This window comes from Laccaria bicolor, genomic scaffold (assembly GCF_000143565.1).
Source record: "Laccaria bicolor S238N-H82 LACBIscaffold_3 genomic scaffold, whole genome shotgun sequence".
In the NCBI taxonomy this organism is placed as follows: domain Eukaryota; kingdom Fungi; phylum Basidiomycota; class Agaricomycetes; order Agaricales; family Hydnangiaceae; genus Laccaria; species Laccaria bicolor.
In genome coordinates this window covers 2,260,899-2,275,974 of record NW_001889874.1, presented here as the reverse complement: position 1 = coordinate 2,275,974, position 15,076 = coordinate 2,260,899, and the positions used below count along the sequence as shown (strand labels likewise).

The 15,076-nt window shown below is 47.7% G+C and overlaps 7 protein-coding genes across 7 annotated transcripts; 3 read left to right on the top strand and 4 right to left on the bottom strand.

Annotated features, from left to right (window-relative positions):
• Nucleotides 1-11: 11 nt before the first annotated feature.
• Nucleotides 12-3,170, bottom strand: LACBIDRAFT_188236 (uncharacterized protein; the record flags this gene model as incomplete). Its single annotated transcript, XM_001875816.1, is given in 14 exon segments — nucleotides 12-134; nucleotides 185-224; nucleotides 274-390; nucleotides 442-644; nucleotides 692-1,258; nucleotides 1,312-1,353; nucleotides 1,407-1,418; nucleotides 1,468-1,869; nucleotides 1,925-2,029; nucleotides 2,153-2,449; nucleotides 2,585-2,655; nucleotides 2,671-2,759; nucleotides 2,775-2,816; nucleotides 2,869-3,170. The coding sequence occupies 14 exon segments, from the start codon at nucleotides 3,168-3,170 to the stop codon at nucleotides 12-14; spliced, it is 2,412 nt and encodes an 803-aa protein (XP_001875851.1).
• A 127-nt stretch (nucleotides 3,171-3,297) lies between these two features.
• On the bottom strand, nucleotides 3,298-4,766 carry LACBIDRAFT_309117 (uncharacterized protein; the record flags this gene model as incomplete). The annotated part of the gene is made up of 8 exons (XM_001875815.1): nucleotides 3,298-3,394; nucleotides 3,447-3,701; nucleotides 3,755-3,855; nucleotides 3,904-4,023; nucleotides 4,073-4,107; nucleotides 4,158-4,218; nucleotides 4,277-4,572; nucleotides 4,625-4,766. The coding sequence occupies 8 exons, from the start codon at nucleotides 4,764-4,766 to the stop codon at nucleotides 3,298-3,300; spliced, it is 1,107 nt and encodes a 368-aa protein (XP_001875850.1).
• Nucleotides 4,767-5,367: 601 nt separating this feature from the next.
• Nucleotides 5,368-5,565, top strand: LACBIDRAFT_309116 (uncharacterized protein; the record flags this gene model as incomplete). The annotated part of the gene is made up of 1 exon (XM_001876227.1): nucleotides 5,368-5,565. The coding sequence occupies one exon, from the start codon at nucleotides 5,368-5,370 to the stop codon at nucleotides 5,563-5,565; it is 198 nt and encodes a 65-aa protein (XP_001876262.1).
• A 973-nt stretch (nucleotides 5,566-6,538) lies between these two features.
• LACBIDRAFT_322926 (uncharacterized protein) lies at nucleotides 6,539-7,536 on the top strand (the record flags this gene model as incomplete). Its single annotated transcript, XM_001876226.1, has 3 exons — nucleotides 6,539-6,599; nucleotides 6,787-6,800; nucleotides 7,072-7,536. The coding sequence occupies 3 exons, from the start codon at nucleotides 6,539-6,541 to the stop codon at nucleotides 7,534-7,536; spliced, it is 540 nt and encodes a 179-aa protein (XP_001876261.1).
• A 975-nt stretch (nucleotides 7,537-8,511) lies between these two features.
• On the bottom strand, nucleotides 8,512-8,886 carry LACBIDRAFT_309114 (uncharacterized protein; the record flags this gene model as incomplete). Its single annotated transcript, XM_001875814.1, has 2 exons — nucleotides 8,512-8,742; nucleotides 8,845-8,886. 2 exons carry the CDS (start codon nucleotides 8,884-8,886, stop codon nucleotides 8,512-8,514), a joined length of 273 nt encoding a protein of 90 aa, XP_001875849.1.
• Nucleotides 8,887-10,523: 1,637 nt separating this feature from the next.
• LACBIDRAFT_309113 (uncharacterized protein) lies at nucleotides 10,524-11,364 on the bottom strand (the record flags this gene model as incomplete). Its single annotated transcript, XM_001875813.1, has 2 exons — nucleotides 11,132-11,364; nucleotides 10,524-11,063 (listed from the first exon to the last, which is right to left on the bottom strand). The coding sequence occupies exon 2, from the start codon at nucleotides 10,929-10,931 to the stop codon at nucleotides 10,524-10,526; it is 408 nt and encodes a 135-aa protein (XP_001875848.1). The 5' UTR covers nucleotides 10,932-11,063; nucleotides 11,132-11,364.
• Nucleotides 11,365-12,799: 1,435 nt separating this feature from the next.
• LACBIDRAFT_309111 (uncharacterized protein) lies at nucleotides 12,800-13,018 on the top strand (the record flags this gene model as incomplete). The annotated part of the gene is made up of 1 exon (XM_001876225.1): nucleotides 12,800-13,018. One exon carries the CDS (start codon nucleotides 12,800-12,802, stop codon nucleotides 13,016-13,018), a length of 219 nt encoding a protein of 72 aa, XP_001876260.1.
• Between the last annotated feature and the right edge of the window lie 2,058 nt (nucleotides 13,019-15,076).

Genomic DNA, 15,076 nt, shown 5'->3' with positions numbered 1-15,076 from the left:
GACTTTGCCTTCTAGTCTTGGATATCGTATGCAACACGGCCTCCAACCCAAGGATACGGGTAGTTCCGCTGGTACCAGTTTCTGAAGGTCCTCCTTTCTGAGATCCGCGGGATGGTGGCGTAAGATCCGCCAAGCTGTATCGAATTAAGCGAGTTCTTGCTTCAAAAACGCTAGAATAACCTACCACAACTTGGTGTTTGCCGTCGAAGAAATCCGTCGAATACCTGCACGAAATGATGTCAACATAATGGATCCAGACATCCATGACCATACCCAGGGTATAACGACGATGGTACGAATCCATCAACTTTGTCAAACACAGTTGAGGTCCACTCCCAAACTCCTCCATTGCTCCCCTTGCCGGAGCTCCTCGCCGAGCCTGTAGTTGCACTTGAAGCAAATCAATTGCCGTGACCAACGAAAGTTTCAACCACCACTCACGGGACAGGGTGCCAGTTACGGAACCCTACATTCGCACCACCTTCGTAGCCCGATTCAAATTTGTCGTAGAACAGTCGGAGTTCCGGCTCGGTTGGCAAGCGCCCCCCCTTCACAGTCGCGTACGTCGATAGGTCGACATATGACGTGATAACGGGCCAATGTTGGGCAATTTCCATGTGCACGGGGCCGTATAAAGTGCGCACCTAAAATTATGTGAGACACGCCCTCAAGCCGGCGAGGGTAATCAAACCTGAATTTCATCACCGTTTTCAACCCAACTAGAGGGGAGGTCCACTTGATCGCGACCTTCATTCAGGTAGAACTTATAAAACTCCCCATTCGTAACAGGCCTCCATTCTATCTTAAACTGTCCAACCGTGATCTCTCTCTGCGGGTGCTCGTTGTCCCAGCCAAATTCATGATCCAGGTCCTCCGGGGCATCCAAATCGAACCCTTCTTGGTCATCGTGTCCAAGGCACAAGGTCGTTGGTCCCAAAGTTACTGTCTTCGACGTAGGAAGTAGGGCAGAATCCCAATGCTCAGCGAGAGATGTCCACGGCGGGGCAATAAATCCGACAGGAGGCATTGTCCCCTTCCCTGCCCGCTGCAAAAGCATGTATAAAAGCGTCTCTGCATGCATAGCTTCATGTTCTAGCGTCATGAATAAAACCCTGCCAATCCTTTTGGTCATCTTCAGTTTTCCTGCATCGATGTCATCGTAGATCTTCAACAGTCTTGCTCGAACTCTAGACTGGAACTGAAATATTGCGGTGAGGGTAGGCCAGTCTTCGTCCTTGACAGGAACCTCGGAGTGTGGCTAGGAGACAAAGTCAGGCGATATACTCCACGAACGGTATTCTCAACACTGACGTGACAATCTGAGGGGTCATCCACGTTGGGGTCTATTCCTCGCTGCACGCAGCAGTTATTAGCAGGTCTTTTTGGAGTTCATTTAAGAGACTGACCTCAAAGATATACTGTCGATCAAGTCAGTACGCGCATTTCAAATTATAGCTAACACCATACCTTGAATTCGATCGGCTCAGTGTGGGGCTCTTGCATTAATCGCGACAAATAGATATCTAAAAAAGTGGGTATATGGCCAAGATAGAAAAGGCATATATGCCTTAAATCAATCGGTTTCTGGTATATCATCGAAGGTGGGATCATGCTCCTAGTGATACAGTCCCAAGCCGCCCATACGTTTTCCCAGTTTTGACGAGACGGCGCACCAAATCGTGTGGAAGCGCGGTGATAGCTTTCGCCTATGTCCGTCGCTTTATCGGTAGAGAGAGACTTGAGCAGAGGGAAGCTGAATGAAGGACGCTCCAGCAACCACAAAGAATACTGAGATTTACTATCTGTCCATCGTTGGATAGGGCGTAAGAACGCCTCTGCGAACAGGGTAAAACTGTCGGACTCAGAAAACTAGTGGAAGAAAAGTGAGGATTAATTAGTTTGCTTCAAAAGAGGCACACCGAACCTTTTCAGACTGCTCAATCTTCAGCAACTCGTCCTGAAGGATCTTGATTGTTTTCTTAGTGGTCGGATCGGTGATTGTTTGTTCAGATCTCGATTTGTAGAATGCCTCATGTTGACCTAGCAGAGAGCGAATGGATCAGGGCTCCGCAAAAAGAAAAGAAAAGAAAATGTAAGTACGTTCAACCTGGAAGGGGGATTGAATGTCAGCATTTTTCGTATTATTGATCACTGCACCCACAGCGTTGTAACGGTTAACATACTCCCACTTGTCCTCAGAAAACATGGTTTCGTCGCCCATGGCCCGTCCGGCTGCTTTCAAGCCATTCATAATGAACCGTCTAGTATACCCCATAGGGTCATTGTAAGCCTCCTCGATGCGACCCTTTTCATTATCGTGGTCCAACCCGAGGAGCAGTGTGTCTCCCGATCCCGAGCGCAATGGTAACGAGCGAAGAAAAGAAGCAGCCTCTGGTTTGGAGAAGTTGCCCAAGGAAGACCCTAAAAACATAATATGCAAGGGTGGCGACTGATTATCAGGAGTTGATGGAGGAGACGAATCAGAGGATGTTGTTGCATCGCTCTCAGAGGATCCAGAAGAGATCGAAGATCCGTCTTGCATGTGAAACTGGTATCTGGAGAGGCGCTCTATATTTCGGCCGACCAGGCCCCCCTCCTCAACAAACTTGAGGCCTTCGTCATATGTTCCACACATTCCCTTGGTTTGTACCTTGCCTAGCAGATTCCGACCAATGTCAGAAGCTTCAATCCCTCCCAAAGTACGTTCAAGCTCCCGTTGTTCGAGGTCAAGAGCGTAGTACGTGATGGGTGAGGAGGACCTGTTTCTTACTAACCGCGAGAGGCCTAATAGAATGTGGGACGTCTTCCTCAATGCCCTTTTAAGGAATATGTTAGATAATTGGTCGGCAACTTAAAAAGACACAGCACCCAGCGCCCAATTCCAAAACGGTCTCATCGGTGGGGACGTCGGGATGTGGGTGCATCGCCCGCACAATTGCGTCTGCGTGGTTCTTGAGTATCTCCTCCTCGGCCCCAAAAAGATAATATTCCGGTGCTTCAGTGGTAATGTCATCGTAGAGTCTCAAACCCCGTTCGTCGTAGAGAAGCATTGTGGGGAGGTATTTCTCGCCGACTGAACAGGATAACCCGTCGAGAATTTGCTTTGAAATGTCAAAAAGAGGAAGGGTGCCATTGGACAGAGAGCGAAGCTCAATTATCTCGGCAGGCATGATAGATGCTGGAAAAAAGGAGAGAGGTGTAGGAGTTGTTTAAATGAGATCCTTTAAGCCCCTGTCCGTAATGATATCACCTTCGGAGTTACAAATTAATTAATTAAGCGGTAGCATAAATAATTATTTACGAGTTTCTGTCCACCTTGACGAGTTCAATTGCAAGTCGCGCAAGCATATCGTCCGTTCGTTGATTGCGCGGAAAGTTTCTACCGTCGCCTTGCCTGCATGCAGATCATGGGGAGTGTTCGCGATAAGCGTAACAAAGAAACTCACGATGCCCCCCCATACCAAAGTCGGTGCGCCCAGCCAAATCTAGTTTTCCATCCAAAAACGTGTTCCCAGTTCCGTCGAAATCCAACGTCGTAAATCCGTATTTTTTCATGGGCATCCTTGACAAGTCGCCGTTGAGGGTATCCTAGTTCGGGCTCAAGCGGTGGATCGGAGAGTGAATGGCCACTCCGCGGTAATGGAGGAAGATGGCGCAGCAGCATAAATGGGGTTATATTTTCCAGAGTAGTTTGATTCGTCCTAAATGAAGATGCCGTCAGAAGTTCAAGATTTGACTTTGAACTGGGACGTACGAAATTAAATATAGATGGTAGCAAGCAAACGATCCAATGACGAGTGAAAAGACAATCCCAGCAAAAGCGAGCCCGAGTTCATGGACGGGGGTAAATTCATGCTACATCATCGTTAGCAAACTGCCATCAACCTGTTGCGTCGCACTTACAACGAGGAATGGGTTGTGAAAAGCATACAAGAGCGCAGAAATAGATATTATAGCAATATACGTAGCAAGGAGAGTGACAGAACAAAGAAAGTGTACAAAGGCAGGATAGGTTCTATGACCCTATGGGATAATTAATAGGTGTTTACAAAAACAGAGGGAGACAGCGCACGATACATGTGGAACCAAGCCAAGGACAATGGTGATCTTTGCAGCTATCAGATAGAAGTTCGAAAAAGATTCTGAATTAACTCTACCCATTTTAAGCACGCAACGGCCACATATCGAGCAATGGTGCGTTCTTTCAGGCTTCGGCGCCTGCGTGAAGCTCATCCGTAAACTGGATGTTGGAAGTCATGAATGAGCGATACGTTACCCAGCATTTATGACACCATCTTCCTGGAGCCGTGTAATCTTCGTTTGGCATCAAAGCATCCGTAAGACTGATCTCGTCGTCAGCGTCAGCGTTCGCGCCTTGAGAGGGAATGAGGTTTGCAGGACCAGGGTCACGGGCAACACAGACGATGAGCGATGAGAAAGCCAAAAAGGTCAGAGAATAGGTTGCAAGCAGGTGCAGGATGAAGACCACCGGTTGGTGAAGTGTCTGCAGGTGAAAATCCACGAGTACATATAGTAAGGAAGGATGAGGTGCGAGTATCAAGCAAACAGTTCCTGGATGGGCGTTAGCGATGAGATTAAGTGGAAGTGTGGCACTTAAACCGACCGAAAAGAGGTATATAGTCGTACCAGCGTTTGACAGGCGCGTCCGACTCGTCATATGAGTCTTTTAGGGTGGCATTAGAGATCGATGAGTCCAATTCCAAGTTCTCGAACGATAGCAGAGGGGACGCCCTACGGGGCGCCATGTCGTGTCAAGAATTATAATTTCTTGTATCGTTTCTCAAAAGAGAGTTTGTAGTTCGCTCATGAAACGAGGCACGAGTGTAGTGTAGAACTGGTGCAGAATATTGGCAGAATAAGTGAACAGGTGGTGTGGCACGTGATACTTTGTTTTCGCACCTCCCATCTACTTCAGGAGCTTCCCTTCGGCTGTCACTGCTTTGGACCTACCAAGTCCAATGGTAGTACCGGAAGTTGGAACAAAGACCTATCTATGCCAACAGCACTGGAAACTTTCTGCTGTACTCACGATACCGACAACCGGCACCCTGTCGAGAACCCCGCGCATCTGAAGATTACAAGTCTACTGTATTTCAGTGGAGATGAACAGTGGCGAATTGCTCTCATGCGCACGCCGTTGCCCATTGGTTCACCATTATATTAACACACCGGCGCGCCACATCACGTCCGCCTTCAGCGCTGCCGTGTAACTTCGCCATTCGCTGCCACTCCTGCCATCATCGCCACTCTCGCCGTCATTACCATACCGACTTATCGATACCATACCATTACTCCTTGCCCTGCCACCAAATCTTGGCCTCCTCTGCCATCACTTCCAGTCCAACCATGACATGCCATTTACTGCCATTATTGCCATTCCAGTCTATTACGGTCATACCATCTACTGCTGTGGCTATCAGTCCGGCGACTGCCATTACTGCCATGCTCAAATTCAAGGGGGTTCAGGGATCTGAATGCCGGACCAGGGGTTGGGTAGGTAGGTCGGCCATAGGCCAAAAAAAAGATTTTTGGAACCCTCTATGAGATAGTCCTAAATTGGTTTTCCAAGGTGATTTACAGTATTCCTGCATGTAAAATATCATTGTATAGTACATTATCTTGACTGGATATTATATTTCATTATATCTGGCCCAATTTCTGGCTTCAAAATTATTTTTCACGGTCTAATCTTCATCAAATTTTTGTCTAATGTTTTACAGCTGATTCCGAAAAGGTTGTCACTACGCAGGCTCCTAAAAGCAGCCGCTCGTCTCGCGATGCTATCGTACTCAGGAGGAGAACTAAATATGTGATGGTTATATAATCTGATGGGGAAGACCAAATAAACAAACCTAAGAACGAAAGCTCGCGAGAGAGCGGCTGCCGGAAAATGTACTCGGTGAGCTCGGACATCATTGATTAACCCTATTGTTGGGTCCCAAACCGAAGGCCTTTCTGGGCCTTCGTGACAGATCCTCCAATGGGCCGGTTTGGCTCAAAGGTTCTCAAGAACATCTGGCAGTGGAGGAGAGGCTACGGAATGCAGAATTACATACTTGTCAATGTGTACTGATGTCATGTCAAGTTCAAAATTATATATGTATAGCCAATAAAGTTGTTACAAAAAGAGACCTAATACCCTATGGCTAATCTACCACACCTCAACAAAGTGAAATGTATCTCGAATGCCTTCCGAAGAGGACTCCAAGATTTTTCCTTCACGCGTGTAACACACCAGACGCGGTTCTAGAGCTCCTCGCACACCTGGGGGTATTAATATCACCGTCAACTATCAGTAACGCCGTCTCCTACCTTTCTCAGTAGTCCAGCTTCAACATTCGCAAGCTTGGGAGAATCCTCCTCACATTGTATGCCTCCGACAACCTCGATGTAGACCTTACGCACAACTTACGCACCTACTGCCAACCATCGACAGTGTTCGTGACCGAAATGTGACGTGTCTGGTTCTTTGATTACATAGCTTGGATTTGGGACCCAACAATAGGGTTAATCAATGATGTCCGAGCTCACCGAGTACATTTTCCGGCAGCCGCTCTCTCGCGAGCTTTCGTTCTTAGGTTTGTTTATTTGGTCTTCCCCATCAGATTATATAACCATCACATATTTAGTTCTCCTCCTGAGTACGATAGCATCGCGAGACGAGCGGCTGCTTTTAGGAGCCTGGTCACTACGCAATTTTTTTGCAACGCATCAGCAATATAATATATGAGTGATATATTAGCTGAGTAATCAGGTCCATGCCAGGGTTAGCCCGATCTGTAAGTATCTCGGGTGTTTATAGTTGGTTTATAGCTGCATTACTGTCCGTTATCCGTCTCCTTTCCTCGACCATTTTATCCTATGTTTCCTTCTCCCGGAATCCTTCTCCTGCCATGCTTCACCACCACCGCTTTTTCTTTTCCACCAACTCAAGGTGACAACATGGAGTTTGTGGAGCCTAAGTGATCTGGAAGTCCAAGTTTTTGGTGCATCACATTCTTCTCCCCAGCTGTTATAGCGCTCAAAGATTCCCAAACCACCCAATTGCAGCCCACTACTTTTGAAAAAGACCGTTCCTTCAACCCTGTCCGTTGTCAGATGCCCATTGTCCGAAGCACCGCTACTAATGACACAGCCGTCGTTCGGACACACGCACACACTCAGATACCCATCGTTCTTCTCTCTCGGGAACGTATATCCATCCAAACAGCACCAACCCACCAACACCTCAACCAAAGCGGGCTCGAACTACAGCACCACATTGCATTGCGGCGCCAACGACGCGTACATCAACTCCTCACCCTCCTCTCCCTTCTAATCCTCTTGCTCCAGTCGAGGACAACACCACCGAAACCTCGCCTGCCCAGCACGAGATTATGTTTTTTTTTTGCCATTAAACCCGACCCGAAAGCCTACCGTGCACTGGTCGCGCTAAGAAGTCTGGCCAAAGTGGACCCCCATGGTCTCAGCCCTAGGACGACTGATGTTGGGATGGAGTGGGAGGCTTTGAGATGAAGTGGGAGGCTTTTCTGGAGGCTATTGCGAGAATCTCGAGAGAGAGCCGGCTTTTCTTTTCGTCGACAGCGTGGGGCGGCGCTGGGTCAAGCCAGCTAACTCCATGTTCTTACCCTTGCGTTCTCGTTTAGCCTACATTTCAATAATAAAAAAGTTCAAAACTCTTCCAATAAATATTTTTGGTAGTTACATAGTTGCAACATAGTTGTCCATATGGATGAGCCAGTCAAATAGCCAGTTAATCGCACCCTATCCTACCCTATCCCTCTCATTTCGATCGTGATCACCGATTTAGGCATGGACCTGATTACTCAGCTAATATATCACTCATATATTATATTGCTGATGCGTTGCAAAAAAATTGCGTAGTGACAACCTTTTCGGAATCAGCTGTAATCAATCACAATTTACTGACAAAACAATTAGAGACCAGTTCTTGACACCGATGTGTATGCTGTGTGACCTGATTTCAAAACCCAAATCATCTTGATGCTTTCGACACATCAGATGGATGCCTGTGTGGTGTGGTATTGCACTCAGAATGCAATGGCTTGGTAAAATGTAAAAGGGTTGGATGTGAGACTCAATGGGTGAGTATCAGTCTTGCACAAGTTAATCACTACACTCACTTATTTTTTAGTACCACCTACAATGTGTTGCATTGCAGATAGCCCCACGAAATTCATCAGGAAAAACGTTACTTGCGATATTGTGGTATGTTGATGTGATAGCGCTGGTAGCACCATCGAGAGCCCCCCCATATATTGTTCTCCATAGCTGACCGTTTAAAATCCATAGCACACAATAGTTCTATAGATTAAGCCATAGCCATGTAACCAGGTAGTTTCATAGTACATTGTAGCAAATATATACAGGATAGAGGAGGTAGAGGAGATATTAGTCCTTCTGAATCGGTCAAGAATGCAGCAAATGATTTATATTCAAATTCTAGCTGCGATACATGTGTGTACTACCTCATTCGTTGTCTACCATATCCTCCTCCCCAGCCACTTTGACCTTGCCCTGCTCCTTCGAATGCATGCCTCGCAGTTCCAGATCCCACGTTTGGATGGTGGGCGATGCGTGTTTGGTGGCGGCTGGTAACAAATGGCTAGAAACAATAGTGAGGGCGGGCAACACATGTTTGGCGGCTGATGACGGAAGGTGTGGGTGAGAGAAAAACAATAGCAATGGTGGGCGACACGACTGATGATAGAAGGCGTCAATGAAATAGCTGAGGACAACGTCTGATTAGGTAACCTATTTGGAAGATAAGCAACTTGTCACATCAAGAAAAGGTTGACATACTAATGCAGAGGTATGCCAGAGGACAGTGGAATCAATCGTCATTTTAGAGAATGGAATGTGAGCGGGGACATACCTCCTAACCAAGAACACATGCTACTCAGCATGTTACTCGAGCAGTTCGTAGAGGGCACGTCAGGCAAAGAGCGATGAAGGGATAAGGCAGGGGAGGCGCAGTGTTAAGGCAGGGGAGGCGCAGTGTTAAGGAGAGAACAAAGGTGGTCATCAGAAGAAAAAGGAGACACTAGATTATTGCTAAAACAAGTATTTCAACCAATATGTGACATCGGGTCACCATCCGATTCGGAGTTTAGCTCCGACGGCACTTCACTGCATGATTTCATCAAAGTCCACTTGCGTGTTGTACGCATGCGTAGATATTCTGCATGTTGAACATGAAAACTGGTGCTTTCAGTTATTGAATGAGGAGAGGGACAGTCATGTGTTTGCAAGCATGAGTGAGAGTGTAGGGGTGAGATAAGATGCAAGTACCAGCATTATTTCACATCCCACTCGATGCTGACTTGATAGTCATGGTAGCACTCATAGTGTTCTGACAATTCTTCATAGGATGCACCGAGCTTGAGAGCTGATCTGCAAATCTATCTATCACCATGTACCTCGCCCCTTTCACAATGGACTCAATCACGTGCTCTAGATCTACCCGCCAAGGATACGGAACACAACACCGGCGATGGGAACTATATTTGGCTATGATTTTGATGCGGTAACTATGGGAGAAATCACCTTTTCCTGATGTTGGGTATGCGAAGCCTTAGAGGATCAGAGTGATGATGATGATGATGTCATATTGCCATATATAGGCATGTGCCTGATTACATAGGTAGGTAGGTCAAGCACACAGGGCCTTACAAAAAAATTTGACCCTGGCTACTTTTTTAAAATTCTTGAACCCCCTTGCTCAAATTACGAACAAATATTTATTTGTACAATACAAACAATACACCACCCCTCTACAGTCTGCCTGAGGCACCCGGCCGTTTTCCGTTACTTATGTGGGCCAATTTAACGGGATCTCCCGGATCGCAACCGAAAGGGGAAGGTGCACGTGACCATGTGACCTGGCACGTCGCGTCTTTCTCCCTCCGTTCCTCCTCCCCCGCCACTTCGTCCCCTCCTGAAATTTCGCTTCTGCTTGACCATTATGTATTTACTGTATGTAAAAATACAATTTTTTCCCTAGTCATGGCCTTCCCCCGAGCAAACAAGCAGCCTCGTCCCGAATGGATCTCGCGGCGCATCCTTGATTAGGGCCTGGGCGCCGTCAATCTTTTTATAAAAATACAAAATTGGCAGAGTGTCTCTGATGCACCTGCTGCTACATGTTTATCACTTTTTTCGCTCTTGAGGGGGAAATGTGGATGGTGGTTTGCTGCAAGGGACTGAAAATAAGTCAGATAAGCACACATAAGTCACCATAAGTGCTTATGTGCAATGGATTTAGGTTAAATCAAGTTCAATTTAGTGGATTTAAGGACCTGTGATGCCAACCAGCTCAATTTAAGATGCATTTCCATGAGCTGGCCTATCCCTGCACCCGATTTAAGGGTTTTTCGGCTCAGGGACCTAACCCTCTGCTATATCACATTGGCCGTATGTTTGTGCTGCCCTGGTGCTGCCTTGAATTCATGAAATGCACATGATATTGCAGATAATAATATTTACATGACAGGTAGTATACTGGGGGGGGAAAAGAGAACTTCAAAACTAAACCCAGCCTTCCATTTCCCAAGATTGATGTGAGCACGCCACAACATACATGTGAGAGTGCAGGACTCATGCAGAAGGAGGAGGACCACGCGGAGAGGTTGGAGTGCGAGGCGGGAATGGCGCGTGGTGGGATGGTGAGGTAGTTTTGGGTGTTGGTTTTTGAAGGGGCGGCAATGTGGGTGCCAGTTGCGACGATGGAAGGGGACAGCTGGAGATGGGTGTAGCAAACTGGTTGCTTGTGAGAGACTTGCCTGTGTTGGGACGGACTGGGTCTGTGGGTTCGGATGGGCTCCAAATACCACATCAGGGTGTTGGTTGTGGCATGGCTGAGTTGGGACAATGTCACTGAGAGGCGACATCGTGATGAACTTGAATGGCGACTGTTGATGGGAGGGATGTGGGGAGGGACGGATGAGGAGTGTGAGAGTCGGTAATGGTCGCCCTGGTGGTGATAAAGTATCGTGCACGCGTGCGTGCGCCGTGCAGTCAATCTAAATCATTGAAAGGATATAATATTGGTATCAGCGTATGCATTGTATCATTGAATTTCAAGACGTACCTTGTAGATCCCCCGCTTCACGGGCCTTCTCTCATGTTCCAGCTAATCCCCACTGCTGGATGTATGTTGTACTGAGCTGTTCCCATTCCAACGTGTGTTTTTGTTTGCAGTTCGCATGCTCAAGCGCACAAACGAAATGGCCTCTTGAAGGCGAGGACGTGATGGGAGCCGAGCTCCATGTGGCATAGCGTTGAGCGCGTCACCTGGAGGGGGTTGGCCGCAGCAAAGAGGGGGTTGAGCGATGGAGGCAAGAGAGGCAAGGGATGGAAGTCAGGGTAGGTGAGCTAGAAGAAGAAGATTTCTCATGGAAAACGGAATCCGCTGATGGGCGCAATTTATCGAATTTAACATTCAGTCCCTTAAATCGAGTGAAATAATTGTACTTATCTGGCTGTGAGCAACGCCAGTGAGTACTAGGACTCAGAGGGTAGGACCACTCGCATGAAAGCTACCTGTGTCATCCACTGTATCACAATATTTGGCACCGACTGCTCACTAGCTTCCACAAATGCCACGTTTGCTTCCCCCTTGACTGCGCATGCATCCTAAGACCATTACATCATGCGGCAACACCACTAACGGCGTCAATATGAATAGCTCGCCAGTGGTCGGCAAGGTTTTCGAAAGTGAAAGTGGGACGACAGATGAATTGTGCATACCCACCTGGAACCTCAACGTGCGCTTCTCTCTCCCATCAGAAGGATAGCTCGTTTCTTTACCTTTAATACCGCTCGCAGAAGGAGGGTTTTTTTTGAGCACAGCAACACTGCCGTCTTTCGTTTTGTGCAAGTTCCTCTCCCAGCCGAGCGGCCCTATCGTTTCCCTGCCGTCGCGAAGAACCCTGATGCGACTTCTGTATTGCTGGTAGACAGTGTGGATAAAAGCCACTATAATCCCAACTTTGACTAGTCAAGACACCTCCCTTCCAATGTTTCCCTCAGCAGGAGGTCCCATGACAAGTCTGTTCCATATTTCTTCTCTTAGATGCTGCAACATTGATGCAAGTTACACTACCAGAGCCCTCGACCTTCTCTTCAAACTCTTCACCTCCTGGTGTCTCCGCATCATCCTGGCGCTCTTCCTTTGGGACATGTACCGAATGCTGGTTGTGCCTTGCTTGAAAGTCCCGCCCAACAAACCACAGATGCACAAAATCATCCCCTTCCCTCGCTTGCCGCTCTCTGCCGGCACCATGTCGCCCTACAAATGCATTCCGCCCATCCCAGAAACACTCATATACTGTACTTACCCGGCCACCCTCCACCACCCTCCTGTTCGCCCATACCGACAGCTCCCACAGCAAACACTACCCAAAACCTACCTGAAGAGCACACTGAATGTGACCCCAGACTCCTTCTCCAATGGATCAATGCACAACACCTTACCCACTGCCCTGTCCTATGCGCGCGAGTCCGTTTCAGCTGGAGTGGCTATCATTGATATAGGTGGGTATTTCATGCGCCCTAGGGCGGCGTTCGTGTGTGTGCAAGAGGAGATTGATCGTGTTGTGCCGATTGTGCAAGCTATACAGCTAGCTGCGAGCATGGACGAGGAGGGTGGGAGGGCTAAAGACAGAGGCTGAGGCGTATACTGATCAGTGTGGACACGTCTAGGTGGGAGGTGGCAGAGGCGGCTGTTAGGGTGGGGTGAACTGCATTAACAATGTTTATGCATTCACTGAGCCCGACTATTTTTTGGAAGTGGAAGCGCATTGCGAGGGAATATGCGACCCCATGTGTGCTTATGCATTCCCGGGGGGAGGTGGGGCAGAATAAAGGGTACAAGGTGATGTATGGGTACGCTGGGCCGAGGGGGGCGGTCATTGAGGGTGTGGGGGTTGAGTTGGGGCAGAGGGTGGATGCGGTTGTGAGGTATGGGGAGGGGTGAGAAGGTGGCTGATTGTTGCGGGCCCTGGAGTTGGGTCTGTGGAAAGAAATTTGGAGGTTTTGAGGGATGCGAAGGGGATGGTGATAAAAAATATTGAAACCCACTTGCTGGGTACCCGTTCCTCATTGGGAAGTCAAGAAAGTCGTATATTGGCGGTGTATTGGCACAAGAACCTGGAGGACGGGAGACTGTACCAACGGAGGGTGTGGGCTACAGCTGCGGGGGTGGTGTGTGACGTTCCAGGGGGCATTGGTTGTGAAGGTGCATGATACAGGGGAGATGGCTGTGGTTAGGATGTGGTGTTTTGTGTGCTTCAGCTGAAAGGAGAGGAAGTAAAATAAAATTGTGCAATGGAATTCGTGTGTCATGTAAATAAAATGTAAAGGATGACTATCCTCAGGCTGTACTTTCAAGAAAAATCTACATGTTACAAGGCCTGTACTCGAGGGCAGAAAATACAGTGCCATACAAAGGGAAAGCTGAACCACAAAGATGACCTTTCAGCTACTCCTGGAACAATCCCCAAGCCCTCCTCTCCTCCGAAATTTGACGGGTCGATGGTATAATATGAACTCCAACCTTATCCTCTCCAGGCTGTTCTTCTTGTGCAGCATCAGCCCCAGCCGGAAGCACGAGGATCCTCTGTTTGATGGTCCAGTTTCTCAGAGTCTCTGGTGCAAAGTCAATCACCACGATCGGAACGAGGTTTGTGTAGATTGGAGCAGGCTCTTCCAGCTTCACCTTCTTTCTTGATAAAGATGAGAAAGAAAATTTTGATGTTTTCTTGTCAACTGGTACTCCCTGATTCTTTACCTTCCATAGGGAAGAAAGCTTCACAGTCATCCCCTCTGATGGCATTCCTTCGGCTTGATCTGGATGGAGGAAGTCAACAATGGGCAATTCGGGGCTGTTGTTTTTTAGGTAAAATCCCCTGAGGAATCCCTCCCTCGAATATGTCCACTTGGCCCTGTTTGCTTGATTCCATACAGCTATCTGTCGCTGGTATCTTGTATGTTCAGAGGTTGTCCCCACCTCAGTGCCATTGTTGCAACCCACAGAGGCAGTCAATCCAAATGGATTTTTGATGGAAGCTTGGAGAGCAGCAGACTTTGAAGTCTGGGCAATGTACTTGTCGTTTTTCCCTTCCTTGACTTCATCTGCATCCGGTTGTGTGTCAAAAGGTTGTCGGATAATTGAAAAGGCAGAAAGATCATGGCTATTAACACAAATCTTCACATATCAAAGGTTATAGCAAGGATCAGCTTCATGTTCTGGTCCTGGAAGACCAAGATGCAAGAACTTGACATTTGATGCAGAGCAAGGGTTGATTTTTGATTTTTGCTCCGCCTAAGACGTCAAAAAAGGACACTGATATCGGCGACATTGAAATTATTGAGAAAAAAGAAAGAACACACCTTGAATGTGAAAGCCCCTGAAAGTGTTATACTCTGAGATACAGGTTGGCCCATAGTGTCAGTGATGCCCATGATGTGGGTGATAACTTCAAAGTGGATTCGAGGCCTAGAACGTGGACTAGTCCCTGCATGAGGGTCAGGATTGTGGGCGTCGTCAGAACCATCGCTGGATTTTTCCCACTATATACACTCCAGCATTTTACCCTGTGCCTTTTTGCTAACATTTCCACTACCAGTGGCATGAGCAGAGTCGCTGTTAGACGTGGTGGCCGCATTGGTATCGGTTTTCGAAGACCCTTGTCCCTTCGACAGCTCACTGTCCAGATCGGCCAGCTTCTCTTCAAACTCTTGAAAGCTTGCCATGTGTTTCGCACTCTCATATTCGAATGAATCGAGGGTGTTCACATTATCAATATTATTCCAGACGAAATCGTCATAGCTCTTCCACATCGTGCCATCATGCTTGAAGACTGGTGTGCAGGAGAAAGACTGTGGCATTCGGACGACCACTGGGAAAGGTGACAATGTCTTGCCAATTTTCAAAAAATAGTCATCTTTAAAGTGGAGGTCTTGCAGAATGGTGATAACTACTTCCTGAAGATAGCCGCCTCCATGACAGAGCAGCTCTTCGTCAAACCCAACC